Source organism: Gymnodraco acuticeps, unplaced genomic scaffold (assembly GCF_902827175.1).
Source record: "Gymnodraco acuticeps unplaced genomic scaffold, fGymAcu1.1, whole genome shotgun sequence".
Taxonomy (NCBI): domain Eukaryota; kingdom Metazoa; phylum Chordata; class Actinopteri; order Perciformes; family Bathydraconidae; genus Gymnodraco; species Gymnodraco acuticeps.
Window position 1 is genome coordinate 1,595,964 of NW_022990939.1, and position 13,872 is coordinate 1,609,835.

Sequence of the window (13,872 nt, forward strand, 5' to 3'; positions counted from 1 at the left end):
GTCATTTATTTTATTTATTGTTCTCATTGTTTAAAAGTTTGTGTTATGGTTCTGGTGTGAAATAAAGCACGATAATTACATTTAAGACTGTTTCCCTTTTTTTAAGAAAAGTATCGAAAAGAATCGGAATCGCAATTCTTGACTTGGTATCGAAAACAAAATGTTGGTATCGTGACAACACTAGCTAGCTACTCCTGACAGTTAAAACCTGATATTTAGTAGGGTCTGTTAAGTATTGAATGCTGATAATTCTGACGTAATTTGGCCGGTCAAAGTTGTTTGGGCTCGGATAAAATCGCTCCGTTACTTTCGTTTCGTCCCGTGTTACTTTCGTCCCGGCTCTCCCTACGTGTGTATGTGTGGTGTCAGGAGTCAGTATGAGAGGATGACAGCGTGTCTAATTTTGATGTGGCCCAAGAGCCAATCACAATAATACCTGTGATGCTGTGAACCAATCACCTTTGAGGGGGGGAAACCTATAGTTGATTAAACACTATCCAGTGTTTCCCCTACCATTGTCTTGGAGGGGCGCTGCTTCCCGCCAACGGAGCCCCGCGCCCCCCCCTGGAATTCAAGGTGTTTCAAAAATATATATAATTATTATTTTTTAATATATACATAGCACCAAATTGCAAATAATCTATAACTACTGTCACTTTTCACATTGAACATGTGCTCTTTTATTAAATAAACTAAACGCTTTCATTTTAAGTTGTGAGTTTATTGTTTTTGACCCTAAGAAACACTGATGCATTAATCAATACCAATATTGCTCCTCTCTCTGCTCCAGAGGATTTAAAAAATATATATCCCAATGCCACAAAGATGCATCAGTGACGTGGTTGAAATCTTGTCTCCAGAAAACAAAAAACTGAAACAAGCGGTATCAGTGACTGTGTGTTTGATGTGGCTCTTTGCAGTAAAATAGAAAAAAATTGGCTCTTAACCTCTGACTGGTTGGCCACCCCTGAGCTAGTAGATAACCTTTTAGTGTCCAACACTAAACGTATCACAGAAATGAACCCTTTTGTCGGATCAAAAATGTTGATATTTGAAATGTGTGCAATTAAAAACCTGTTTACTGTTTTTTAAAAGTGAGTCCGGAACAGACACTTTCTAAGAGACAGTTTATCTTCTTAAACAGTGTGCTCTACCTAATGTACCAGACAGAGCTCTTTTCCACCACAGCTTGGCGGGGGGGTCCTCTCAGCTGGCCGGTTCAGGGGTCTGCTGCTCCTGCTGCCGCTGAGCAGCCGCTAACAGGCGCTCTCTGCCCCGCTGCAGGGTGAACTCACTGGGCCCCAGCTGCATGATCTTCCCACTGCCCAGACACTCGTCTCCTTTGTAGAGCACGGCAAACTGCGGGAGGATCAAATGTATATTATAAACCGTTTTTATAATATACACAAGTGGTCATGGACAGATTCACTGAAATATATAAACAACTTAAAATAAATATCTAATATATTTTTATATTGCAGCATAGGTTTATGCAACCACACTGTATTATTCTGTCACACGGTGTGTTGGCTGTTACCTGTCCAGGTGTCAGAGCTCGGACTGGTCTGGAGAGAGAGATCCACACAGAGCCGTTCATGTTCAGTGTCACTGTGCAGGGAACTGGAAAACATTAAAATGTGTGTTTTTGTTCAGTAAATACTTCTAATTTACCAAATTACAGACACTAACCTCACAAAACTCACTGAGTGGCATCTGGTGGATGAAGCGGAAACGACACTCCATCATCTGGGTCTTGACTAGTTCAGCAGGCGGTTCGACCGTTACCCAGTGGAAGCGGTCCGTCCGCATCATGTCACGGAAAAGAGCCGGGTGGTTGGTAGTAGGAGCCTGATTTGTGAGACATTTTGGGCGTGAAGTATGAGCAAAAATGCGTCAGCTTTAATCAGTCTTGCACCTTATAAAAGTGAGCGAAATATGTAATGTTAATGCATTTACAATGTAAAATCCTAAATGTTCTCCGGCATTTTTTTTACCAGGGTAGAAACAACACAAGCACTTTGATGTGGCGATTCTTGTGCTGACTTTTTTTTTATAGTTCATGAATGCAGCATTAAACAAGCTTTAGCATAAGACACAGACAACAAAACTTACAGTGGATTTGAAAAATCTTTAACATATCTTCATAGTCAGATTTTCTTACCACAAACACATCCCCAGTAGTGATGTCTTTGTCCACCACAAAAAAAGGGTCTTTCTGCCCTCCAATTTTGGCCCTCTGGCCCAGCGTCATAGTGAACCAGCCTGGATGGAGAGAGACAGGAAATGACAAGAGAAAAACAGGAAATACACAGAGGTATTTTAAGTCCAACATATCCACATTTAGTGGATATTTACAAGGACCAGGAAAGCAAAAAACTGGATTTTAATAGTTTTAATTTGCTTAACATACTGATAGTCATTACATACGGCCTGTGTGATAATATAATAGTGACACACTTATTACACACTTAAAACGGCCACAAGGCTCAAGGCTTTTATTTGTCATAGCTACAGTGTAGTTATGACGATGAAAATCTTAGGTCACAGGCTCCACCAACAGTGCAACACATACCTTTGTGTGTTCCCATAACAGCCCCGTCCTCAAGGGAGACTAAATTCCCTGGTTTAGGTTCCAGATACTAGAAACAGAAAGACAAACACGTGTATAGGAAACAGGTAAAGGGTTACAAAGCAGGAGGCATTGTTCGAATTTTAAAACGCACAACGAATAATTGAAGATTTATTTCTTACCTCCAAAATAAAGCTTTCAAAGTTTCTCTCTCCAATGAAGCAGATGCCCATGCTCTGGAAACACATTACCTTACAATGTGAATACATATTCCTATGTATGCCCTCCTGATGTTATATAAACATGAGTTACATTTCTGCCTTTGTATTTATTTGTGCGTTTACCTCCTTCTTCTTCAGCACATGGTGAAACCCTGCCTCCGCAGCAATCTTTTTGACAAAGTCTTTGGTGAGTCCGGCCAGCGGGAACATGGTTTGTCGCAAGGCATCCTGGGAGATCTGACTGAGGAAGAAGGTTTGGTCTTTGAAGAGATCGGCTGCTTGATACATCCTCACCGCTAGGGAGAGAAAAAGAAGAAAAAAGATTATAAGAGGGTTTGACTTTAAAGCTAATGTTGTGGTTCAATTTGACTGTAAAAACAAAGAAAGTAGCAAAAATAAATGTAGGTTTAAAAGAGGTAACCCATTAAACTGGGGCACAAGATTCAAACTCTTACGATTTCTGATCTCAAAACGATCTCTGAAGAGAGTTGTCTGTGGCGCTGTGGTCTTCTGTTCAAACACCTCGTCGTCTTCCTGTGACGTCCGGGCGTAGTGTCCTGTTGCCATGGCATCAGCACCTTTATTAACAACAGCATGAAATTAGACACAATGTTTTATTGCGTTTGACATTGAAATCAGTTTATTTACTTATTACTTAAAGGTGGGGTAGGTAATTTGGGAGAAACCAGCTCGAGTGCGCTAGAATTTGAAAATACACAGCCGGAAGAAATCTGCTACTTCCTCACAGAGCCCCTCCTCCAACACACACGAACGCGCACATGACCAATGAGGGCACGAGATAAGTTTGTGCACAGATGGAAGGCTGACAGGCAGGTAGGCCATCCAGTTACTTTAGCCGGGCCGGCTAAAATGATTGGTCGTGCTTTTTACAGTACTACGGCTTCCACAGATTCATTTTTTTATGGATTTTTTGTCAAAGCACTTAAGATATTCATTGCTATCGGGATGTTAAGAGCATTCCATGGAATATAACAAAGTGTATCTCGAGACGATTTCTCAAACTTACCTACCCCACCTTTAACTTTCCAGTCCAAACAATACAAGTTAAACAGTTGTAAAGCCGCCTAGAAACAGTATAGGTCTGTGTATGACCACATTATGACTTGAAACGATCAGATTTGAAATGATTGATTCATCAATTAGTCAATTGAGAGAACAAAAATAACTATTTTTGATATTCAATTAACCTTTTTGGTCATTTTGTAAACAGAATAGGAAAACACTTAAAATGTTCTACAATATCTTCAAAGAGAGTTCTTTCTTTTTCTTTTCTTTGTCATGTATGATTATTATAGGGTAAACAATTATGGTATTTTCATCTTGGTTTAACAATCTAACCCAAGACATTTTTCTTTTGTGACTTTGCATAAATTAAGCAGGTATCGTTTATAATTGGAAATATAAATTGCAACTGAATTAATAATGAAAATCATCATTTCATAGCCCTATTATGATGACATACCCAGCGTGTCGATGGCATACTTGTGGAAATGGTTGAATTTGATGTGCTTGTTGCATAGTATGTCTGGGTTTGGCGTCCTCCCCTTCTCATAGTCCTTTAACAGTTTACTGAAAGTGGGGAATCACAGACGTGAGATTCACAGAGTTTTACATTTTGAGAGTATTTAGGATTCATACATGGCAGCCACAAATACCTGAACACTTCATGCCAGTACTCTTTGATGTAAGACACTTGATGGAAGGGGATGTCCAGGCTCTGACAGACCCTGTAGGCGTCCTCACAGTCTGTCTCTGTGTTGCACACGCCACTCTCATCCAGGGAGTCCCAGTTCTTCATAAAAACCCCTGTGACACTGTAACCTACACACGACAAATAAGAACAATAGCTGAGTTTCTCACTTTTATTTATTTAGGTAAAGTGAGCCAACCATTAATAAACATTAATTGCAATATCTTGTTCTCTTTAATATTGTAACCTGGGAATAGAGGTGGGAAGGAACTAAGTACTGATTCAAGTACTGTACTTAAGTACAATTTGAAGATACTTGACTGGAGTATTTCCATGTTATGCTACTTTGTACTTCTATTCCACTACAATTCAGAGGTAAATCTCCACTATTACTTTACTACTTTACAGATTTGAATTTGAACACCTAAATCAGTCTTTAGTTACACCTGGAGTAAATTCACAAGCTACCCTGCAGTATACAAAGTCATTCAAACTAGCTACACCTTTACCAGCTTTGATAACGCTTTAATGCATCAACAATTATAATCAAAACATATCATATATATTATTCTGAAATGGACCAATCTGCAGAATGAGTACTTGTACTTCTGGTACTTCCATTATATTTTGAAGCTAATACTTTTGTACTTTTACTTATACAGGGCTTGTACTTGTAACAGAGTATTCCTACACTCTTGTACTACTTTTACTCAAATACAAGATATGAGTACTTCTCCCGCCTCTGCTTGGTAATAAAACAGATTCTGATAAACAGGTCAGTTCAGGTGTGTTTCTGTGTGTGTTTCTCTTTTCTCTCACCTCTTCTCTTCAGTAACAACGCGGCGACAGAGCTGTCCACTCCTCCGGACATGGCGCACACGACGTGTCTAATAAAACCCATATTTTCTAACTACAGTGCCTTCAGTTAATACTAATTGATTATGTCACTAAGAAAAGTCTTCATTGCCACTTGCAGGGGCAGCCATCTTTACGCTCCTTTTAATAATAACGTCCGACTGGAAACACGCTTCAAACGGGAACTATTGTTCCACTGGGAGCTGCAAGAAACGTAACACTGAAACATTGCGGAGTTGTCACTTTTTAAAGTAAAAGAAAAATTGAAACACATAATAAGGTCAGTAAGTTTAATGCACGAAATATGTCGTTTTATTTTACTTAACGACTCTTTTGCCAAAAAATGTAGGTTTTGTAATTCAACGTGCATGCTTCACTCTTGCTCTGTAGGCTACGTCGTAGGCTAAGTAACGTAGCATAGAGCAGTAAGACCTATAAAATAGTTAATAATAACACACTTCATAGAAATGAGTGAGAATTATGAGGCCAGGTGTGAAATATTGTTTAAAAATAAAGAAAATTAAAACTATTAAGTACTTATTATTACAGTGTGTTATTATGATTTGCATTTATTTGTGTGGCTCCTCAAGACGAATGTGTTCCTGATATTGAATTGTGTGTTTCTGACAGATGTCTGCAGAGGCTGTCACCCTGGATCTGCTGAGAGAAGCCAGGGAGACGGTGAGAGGCAGCCCACTGGGTGTCATCAACACTCCCATGATCCCCTGGGGCCAGACAACCCTGCCTCTGGACATCCACTGCAACATCCACATCAAACTGGAGAACATGCAGAGAACCGGTGGGAAAAACCCCACTTTGATTAGTCTCGTACAAGCCAATTCTCGTCTTATTTCTTAAGAATTGTGCATTTTAATTGCCAGGCTCGTTCAAGATCCGTGGAGTGGCCAATCAGTTTGCCAGGAGAGAGAAGGGTGGTCATTTTGTCACCATGTCTGCTGGGAACTATGGGAAGTCTTTTTCGTACGCCTCAAAACACTACGGGTCAAAGGGCAAGGTGGTGATGCCTGAAACAGCCCCTGCGTCCAGATCCATCCTCATACAGGTTAGAAGGGATCGTTTGACCAGTGGTAGATGTTTAAGTAAACGTATAATCCCACGCTGTAAAAATACTCTTTTAAGTAACATTCCTGCATTTTAAATATTACTTAAGTAAAAGCAAGGAAGTATAAACAATGTAGGTAAACATTCAATGTAAGCAGAAAACTCTAAAATAAATAAAAATCTTACCCAAAAAACTTAAAATTCTTCAAAAATAAATAAGTAAAATGCTTATGAATGCTTGTTCATTTTCCCAATTCTTTCAAAAATGTGGTTTTGTATAAACTATGGTTAGTTTTCCCAAACAAAAAAATATTATTTTATAATATCTTGTATTATAATATTATCTAGTAACGAAAGCTGTTATTTGAATTGTTGTGGAGTTTATGTATAAAGTGGCACAAACTGAAAATGCTCAAATGTACAAGTACCTCAAAATACATGAATAAATGTACTTGTAACATTCTACCGCAGCTACCGCAGCTACTACAAACCTGCAATTGTTGAAAATTGTTCCTCCGCATTTATTTAAAAGTGTTATTCTTCTCTTCCTCAGAGCTTTGGGGTGGAGGTAGAACGAGTTCCCACTTCCTGTATGATGGATGTGGTGACCCGCTGTGTTCAGGAGGACAACATGACCTTCCTGCACTAGCAGGACATGCTAGGTACACTCAAAGGCCATCAGTGGATCTTTTGATCATTTAAACTTCCAGCTATTCTAAACCTGTGTGTCCAGTCTAGGTATGGAGGTGCTGGAGGTGATGCCCCAGCCTGATGTGGTGGTGGTGTGCTGTGGTGGGGGGGGGGCTACTGGCCGGTGTGGCCGCCGCTATCAAACTGTCAGGATGTGATAAGACCAGAATCTATGGTGTGGAACCAGAAGGAGGTAAAACAAACACAAAGAAGGAAAAAAGCTGCAATATTAGCTTTCCCCCATGTATCCTAGCAGCTCAATGACATGTGTTTGTGTTTAAACTCAGCTTGCTTACAAAAGCTTCATTGAGAAGAAGCCAGTGGGCATGGACACCAAGAGCATCGCTTCAGGACTTGCACCCCCATTTGCAGGTATCATGAATGTCTCTCTCCATTTCTTCAAACTGTTGTATTTTTTAATCACTCCTTTTCTCTGAATCCCAGGCAAACTGCCCTTCGAGCTATGTCAGCGCTACGTGGAGGGGATTGTCCTTATAAACGATGAGGAGATCAAGGCGGCGGTCTCCACCCTGTACAGCTCCGGCCTCGTGGTGGAGGCGTCCGGCTGCGCTGCTTTCGCTGCCATCGTTAACAACAAGATACCCGGGCTGGAGGGGAAGAACGTGGTGTGCATCCTCAGTGGAGGGAACATCGGGAAAGACGAGCTCGCCAACTTCCCAGGATGACAAATGTACACAAGCATGATGTGACTTTTCTTAGTGAAACACACTGAGAAAAAAACAACTATTCAGGGCTTCTGATTTGGAAATACTTAATAATATTAGGGCCATTTTGTCTGTAAATATAATTATTCTAACTATATGATGCAGTGGGATTTTACTTGTCTGAAATCATGATGAAATATGTTATCTTTGTACCATAACCTTTATTTTGTACACATTTTCTATAAGCTTTTACAATTTGCATTGTAGGTGCCGCATTATTAAGAAGAATAACAAAAGTTCAATGTAATTTTGTTTTTTCCAGAGTGTGCAATCACTTTTAATAAACATCTCTTTCTCAATTAATTTATGGTATGCACATTTTGTTGTGTCTGCATAAAATCTGAGGATTGAAGTGAGTGAAAATGTAATATCCAGCTGCAAGTAAAATGACGCTGAAAATATACATTTCCTTATAAGTGTCCTTATATCTATATTTAAAAAAGGTAATTCAAGATGATTTAGATTAGAAGAACAAACAAGGCGGAATCTAAGCACATGTTATCTGATATTTGTCTCCTTTTAGATGGAAAGAAAGTGCTAAATGAAATATAAATGTGAGCAGGAGAAAAGCAATGTCCATGAGAAAATATATGAAAAATACAATTTTATTTTCAGATGGGAGAAATAAGATTTTTTTATAGTTAACATCCACAAAACACAATGTTTTGGGACTTTACAATGTGGAAGAGTAAATGAATTAAAAAAAAAAAAAATGGTTGCCTTTCCGGTCCTTTTTCCTGGGGCAGCTACATGACGTCCTTAGCAGCCATCCTGCATACTACCGCGTCCAGCAGAGTCCCACTCTTCTCCTCCTCCTGAGTGACTTTATACAACTGAAACAAAGGCACAGATTGGTGAGTTAATATTAAACATGGCACTGAAGTATATTTGTGGTATATAGTTCATAGATGTCAGTTATTTGAAAATGATCCTATCCCATTTTGGAATGAAGCTGACCAAATACAACTTATCATTACATAATATAAGTCAAATTCAATTAAAGAGAGGATTGAATACCTTTTTGACTTTGGCGTGGTCTGTCAGCGAGGAAACTTCTTCCACTGGAACCTGTCGTCCGCTCACCCGGGCTGTGAGGTCTGCTAAAAGCTGGGACTCGTCTTCGTTGTGAATAAAGACCACCAGGACAGAGTCATCGCCATCAGAGCACCCAAACCTTTTGAACGCCTCTGAGATCTGTGTTGGGGAAGGCATACAAATATGATTCATTTCTGTTATGAGTTTATTCATGGTCATTACGATTGGTTTAGCAGATGAGATATGGACATGTATTTTTTTGTTGCAATTATTCTAATAGTTCAGATGCAATGTTAAGAAACAAAACCCTAAAGTGTTTAAAACGTTATGCTGTTTCTTATGTAAAATAAGCATTTTCACATGGGAATGTTAATGATATAAACACAATGAGTAATGTTTAGTAGTATACTTACATTATTAGTCGGTGATAGGTTGAAGATTATTTCTGAGTATAAGCTTCTTGTCTTCATTTTCCCATTGTTCTGTGAGTTAACAGCTTTGTTGGCAGCTACGAGCACTTGGAAAGGGTTTACCAGCTGTAAATAAAAACAGTGTGATGATGAATGAGGTGCCATAGTTTGCTCATTTGGTATAACATAGTTCTGTGTGGAAATTATTGTAAGCTTATAAATACACTTAAGAACATGTCTATTGCACATACAAGTTGGATAAAATGTTGCAAAAGCTGAATGGAACATCTCACCATCGTTGGGTTGATCAGAGCACCGTTTATTTTCCCCTCCACCGCACACTGTCTCAACTCTGCCGCATTTTTGACCTCCTTGAAAAGCATTTGAGTCACTTTGTGGCCGGGAAAGAGCTCCAGTTCGTGTGTTAAATGCATGCTGGAAATTTGCTTCAGGAAATATAAAGAATTTACGATGTATCTCGCTTCACGACGTGAACGTGTGGTCTGAACACGCAGGGGAACAATAACATGGTGACACCGTTTAGAGAGAAAGATTCCTCTTTAGAAATTAGGTCGACGAAAGCAGGAAAACGATATTTTAAAGGAATTCCATCCAAAGGACATCATATATCATTCAATTAATAACTCTTACTACTATGTTTACCATGTTAGTGTGTTGCTAAAGTGTTTAGCTCAACTAGAAACTAAAAGCTATACAACAATTTCAGTACCCGAGCATATTTCTGGAGCGGACCGCCATCTGTAAAAAATATTAACTCTTCCGTTTATCAACCCTAGACGCATTTCAACCACTTCCCCTCTGAATTGAGATTGTAAAGCGGGGTTTAAAACGCAAATGTACTAGTTATGCGGAATACACAACACTGCTACAGCTAGCTTCGGACTGCATTCACTTTTACATCGGATTTCGTCATCAAACATGGAGACATTTGAAGGCTACATCTTCACTGCTCTCTGCAGCACCAACTTTCTGGTTTCCTGCCTACTGTTCTCCAGAGTCACCCGGGAGCAGAGGGAGCCCTACATGGACGAGATATTTCATGTGCCACAAGCTCAGAAATACTGCCATGGCAAATTCAACGAGGTAAAAGTTTCCATTTGAGAGTCCCTCATTGTTGTTTAGCGGATTAAGGCTAGCTAACAGCAGTCTTTAGTCATTTAACATGAAGTGGCAGCTTGGTAAGCCTTTAATCTCCATGTCAGACATATAGAATGGCATTAGTGGGAACGGTGGTTTGCATGCAGTCTTGCTCCAGTAAGTTCTTAATGCAGAAAAGTGGAGATTAAGGATCATCGTGGTTTTTTCTCCCATATGTTATTTGAAAATTCAAGTTATTTTACTACAAAACACGTCAACATTATATTAAGGTTCAAAGCATCCCATAATCTTTTCCCCACAACTCAGGGATTTGGGTGAAATTATGAATGCATGCATAATTAGGGCCCCACCATCATTTTCAAAAAATAAACTCACATTGACTTTGGTTGAATCAGCAAAGGACGAGATATGTGTACAGAGCTTTGCTTCCTGTTAAAGGTCAAGTATAATACATCTTAAATCCTCCATTTACAATTACCAACTAAATAGTGCCTTTTTTTTACACTCTCCCTTCCTGGTAAACACCCCGTTTTTCAAACTCTATGTCTCCAATTGTGCTGTGTAATGCTGAATTTCAGTACAGCCTTTTTCCAAACTAGATAACTTTGAATGCATCACTACGACATCACAGGGGTAATTTCCTACTTTGGAAAGACTCCAGATCCTCTGAAGTACATTGTTTTCACGAATAGATGATTAAGATGTGTATCACTTATTTTCTTGACAATTAGTAAAGTGTTAACCCAACCCTAACATTGTTTTGATTGTTCTTCAGTGGGACCCCATGATCACGACCCTCCCAGGCCTCTACCTGGTCTCTGTGGGAGTCATTAAGCCGGTGGTATGGCTCGCTGACCTCACAGGCCAGGTAGTGTGTTCCACAGCCATGCTGCGCTTCATCAACCTGCTCTTCAACTGTGGCATCCTTTACCTGCTCTACCTGCTCATCTGCAAACTGCACTCCCGGGAGAAGGTACACAGACAGTGACGAAAACAAAGTGTGAGGGATTTTGTGTGTCTTGTTTTCTAACATTTCCTCTCTTCCAGACACGAACGACCTCCCGGCGAGTCCTCTCTGCGCTGTCTCTCTCCACCTTCCCCGTGCTCTACTTCTTCAACTTCCTCTACTACACGGACGCCGGATCTACTTTCTTCACCCTCTTCACCTACCTCATGACGCTGTACGGCTGCCACAAGGCTTCGGCGTTCCTCGGCTTCTGCTCCATTCTCTTCCGCCAGACCAACATCATCTGGGTGGCGTTCTGCGCTGGCACGTTGGTGGCCGCCAAAATGGACGAGGCCTGGAGGGTGGAGCATACAAAGAAGAGGGATGAGAAGTCTCCTCCGTCCCAGGTCCCGCTGTCATTCGGTGGGGCTAAGAAGGTGATGATGTTCACGCTGGAGTTCCTCACCTCGCCCGCTCACGTGAAGTCGGTGCTGCTGGTGGCCTGGCCGTACGCTGTTGTCGCCGTGGGCTTCCTGGGGTTTGTGGTGTTTAACGATGGGATAGTGGTGGGTGACAGGACGAGCCATGAGGCCTGCTTCAACTTCCCCCAACTCTTCTACTTCTTCTCCTTCGCCCTCTTCTTCTCCCTCCCCGTGTCCCTTTGTTACCACCGGGCTCTCCGCTTCCTCCAGGCTCTGAAGAAGCAGCCTCTGTTCTTCCTCTTAGTCACGGGCGTCTCTTTGCTCCTGGTGTGGAAGTTCACCTCCGTCCACAAGTACCTGCTGGCAGATAACCGCCACTTCCCCTTCTACGTGTGGAAAAGGCTTTTCCAGAGGCACGAGCTGGTGCGCTTCCTCGTCGTTCCCGTATACGTGTTCGCAGGGTGGAATTTCCTGGACTCCTTCAAGTCGCGCTCACTCTTCTGGAGTCTGGCGTTCCTGGCGTGCCTCCTCGCTGCGACGGTCCCCCAGAAGCTGCTGGAGTTCAGGTACTTCATCGTCCCCTACCTGATGTACCGCCTGCACATGCCTCTGCCCTCTCTGCCCAGACTCATCGTGGAGTTTGTCCTTTACACGGCGGTCAACGCTGCCACACTTTACATCTTCATCAGTAAGACCTTCCACTGGCCGGACAGCACAGCCACACAGAGGTTCATGTGGTGAGCCAAAGACACTCAAACAGGATGTCTGGATCAATAGAATCTTTCCAGAGAACCAGAGCATATGTGACATCTCAGAAATCAAGGGAAAGCTTCTGTTAAATCGCAGTTGCTAGTTTTAATGTGACAACTGGCATCCAAAACGATCTGATCTGAGGGTTTTAGGGTCAAGTAATGCTGTGTTTTGTTTTCACTGATAAGCCCTGAAGCATGGACTGTGAATCAGCGCACAACTACATTAAAATTCCCCTAAAAAGTATAGAAAGAGAACACATTTTGTAAAAATAATTGCAATTTTTGGCTTTGACAATATAGTGGTGGTATCTGTTTTGTAAAATCTGTTCTAAATGATCATGGCCCGACAATAATTTACTGTATTTCCACATGTTTTTCATAGTACCTACACAAATGTGGGTGGAAATGTTCATTTTTCTTCAGGGTGGAACAAAATGTATGTCATTTTGAGGATTCTGGGAAATAACAAGGCTGGGTTTGGCTTTTCTATGTCTGAGTGTTTCTTACTCTAAATGTAAATACTGTATGTAGTTCTATGAATCAATCTTAGGTGTTACATGATCTGTAAATGTAAATAAAGAGACCAAAAATAATAGCCATATTGTAATGTTCAGAATGTATGAGTGGGATGTTGTTAGTAATGATTGAACTCTGATAGACTCACAAGACAATTGAAAATAATTATGGAACTAAATTGAAGATATACATAAATTGTTTTCTAATTAGATTTTTCTTTGTATTTGACCAAGCCATAAGATCCACAGGAATTCACAACGTTTTTTTTCTCATTTTTCTACTTTGTAGTTTGTCTGTTAACTGTGTTTTTCCTCTGAATGTTGGCTATTTTTACTTTTTCTGTGTATATACATGAAATGAATCATGACCAATTAGCTATATGCTGCTCCCCTGTTAATACAATCTTGTTGATAACTTTGAATAAAATGACTCATGCAACATATTTAATTCCAAGTTTATTAATAGCATTTGAATTAAATAAGAAAATAAAGTATCACGAATTCCAAAGTGCTAGCTCATAATCAGCCACTAGGGGGAGCTACAAGGCATGGATATTCCTATTAACAGAGGAAGGAGACTGCTTATGAATTCAACAACAAAACCTCTAAATGCTGCTTTAAGTGCTGAGAAACACTGGAAAAATAAATTAAAAAAGCTAAATGGTTAGCGTGAGACCTTGTGGAGTTATTTTGTTTTTCATACTGTTCAAATGATCAGCCTCTTTCAACGCTATCCTAGGTCAATGCTTTGAATAAACATTTTAAAATCAAAGAATAAACTTGGATTTGATAAGCCGGATCTGACGTTTTACTGTATGTAATGATTTGTATACAAAGGAC

At 40.4% G+C, this 13,872-nt stretch overlaps 4 protein-coding genes across 5 annotated transcripts; 2 read left to right on the top strand and 2 right to left on the bottom strand.

Annotated features, from left to right (window-relative positions):
- Positions 1–721: 721 nt before the first annotated feature.
- On the bottom strand, positions 722–5,560 carry trmu (tRNA 5-methylaminomethyl-2-thiouridylate methyltransferase). Of its 2 annotated transcripts, none has more exons than XR_004570820.1 (11): positions 5,321–5,560; positions 4,467–4,632; positions 4,274–4,380; positions 3,246–3,368; positions 2,914–3,086; positions 2,752–2,805; positions 2,573–2,639; positions 2,162–2,262; positions 1,690–1,848; positions 1,538–1,620; positions 722–1,359 (listed from the first exon to the last, which is right to left on the bottom strand). XR_004570820.1 is itself a non-coding variant. In XM_034234370.1 (11 exons), exons 1-11 carry the CDS (start codon positions 5,400–5,402, stop codon positions 1,207–1,209), a joined length of 1,254 nt encoding a protein of 417 aa, XP_034090261.1. In that variant the 5' UTR covers positions 5,403–5,559; the 3' UTR covers positions 725–1,206. The 2 variants fall into 2 exon arrangements, 1 of the variants encoding a protein (XP_034090261.1); XM_034234370.1 differs by having other exon boundaries at positions 725–1,359; positions 1,704–1,848; positions 5,321–5,559.
- On the top strand, positions 5,498–8,136 carry srr (serine racemase). Its single transcript, XM_034234373.1, is given in 8 exon segments — positions 5,498–5,636; positions 5,987–6,155; positions 6,238–6,419; positions 6,972–7,099; positions 7,152–7,212; positions 7,214–7,308; positions 7,398–7,480; positions 7,553–8,136. Coding segments are annotated over 7 exon segments (960 nt in total). The 5' UTR covers positions 5,498–5,636; the 3' UTR covers positions 7,795–8,136.
- A 284-nt stretch (positions 8,137–8,420) lies between these two features.
- On the bottom strand, positions 8,421–9,912 carry tprkb (Tp53rk binding protein). Its single transcript, XM_034234371.1, has 4 exons — positions 9,572–9,912; positions 9,282–9,404; positions 8,851–9,027; positions 8,421–8,666 (listed from the first exon to the last, which is right to left on the bottom strand). Exons 1-4 carry the CDS (start codon positions 9,710–9,712, stop codon positions 8,580–8,582), a joined length of 528 nt encoding a protein of 175 aa, XP_034090262.1. The 5' UTR covers positions 9,713–9,912; the 3' UTR covers positions 8,421–8,579.
- An 85-nt stretch (positions 9,913–9,997) lies between these two features.
- Positions 9,998–13,475, top strand: alg10 (ALG10 alpha-1,2-mannosyltransferase). Its single transcript, XM_034234369.1, has 3 exons — positions 9,998–10,382; positions 11,173–11,370; positions 11,445–13,475. The coding sequence occupies exons 1-3, from the start codon at positions 10,218–10,220 to the stop codon at positions 12,504–12,506; spliced, it is 1,425 nt and encodes a 474-aa protein (XP_034090260.1). The 5' UTR covers positions 9,998–10,217; the 3' UTR covers positions 12,507–13,475.
- The last annotated feature ends 397 nt before the right edge of the window (positions 13,476–13,872 follow it).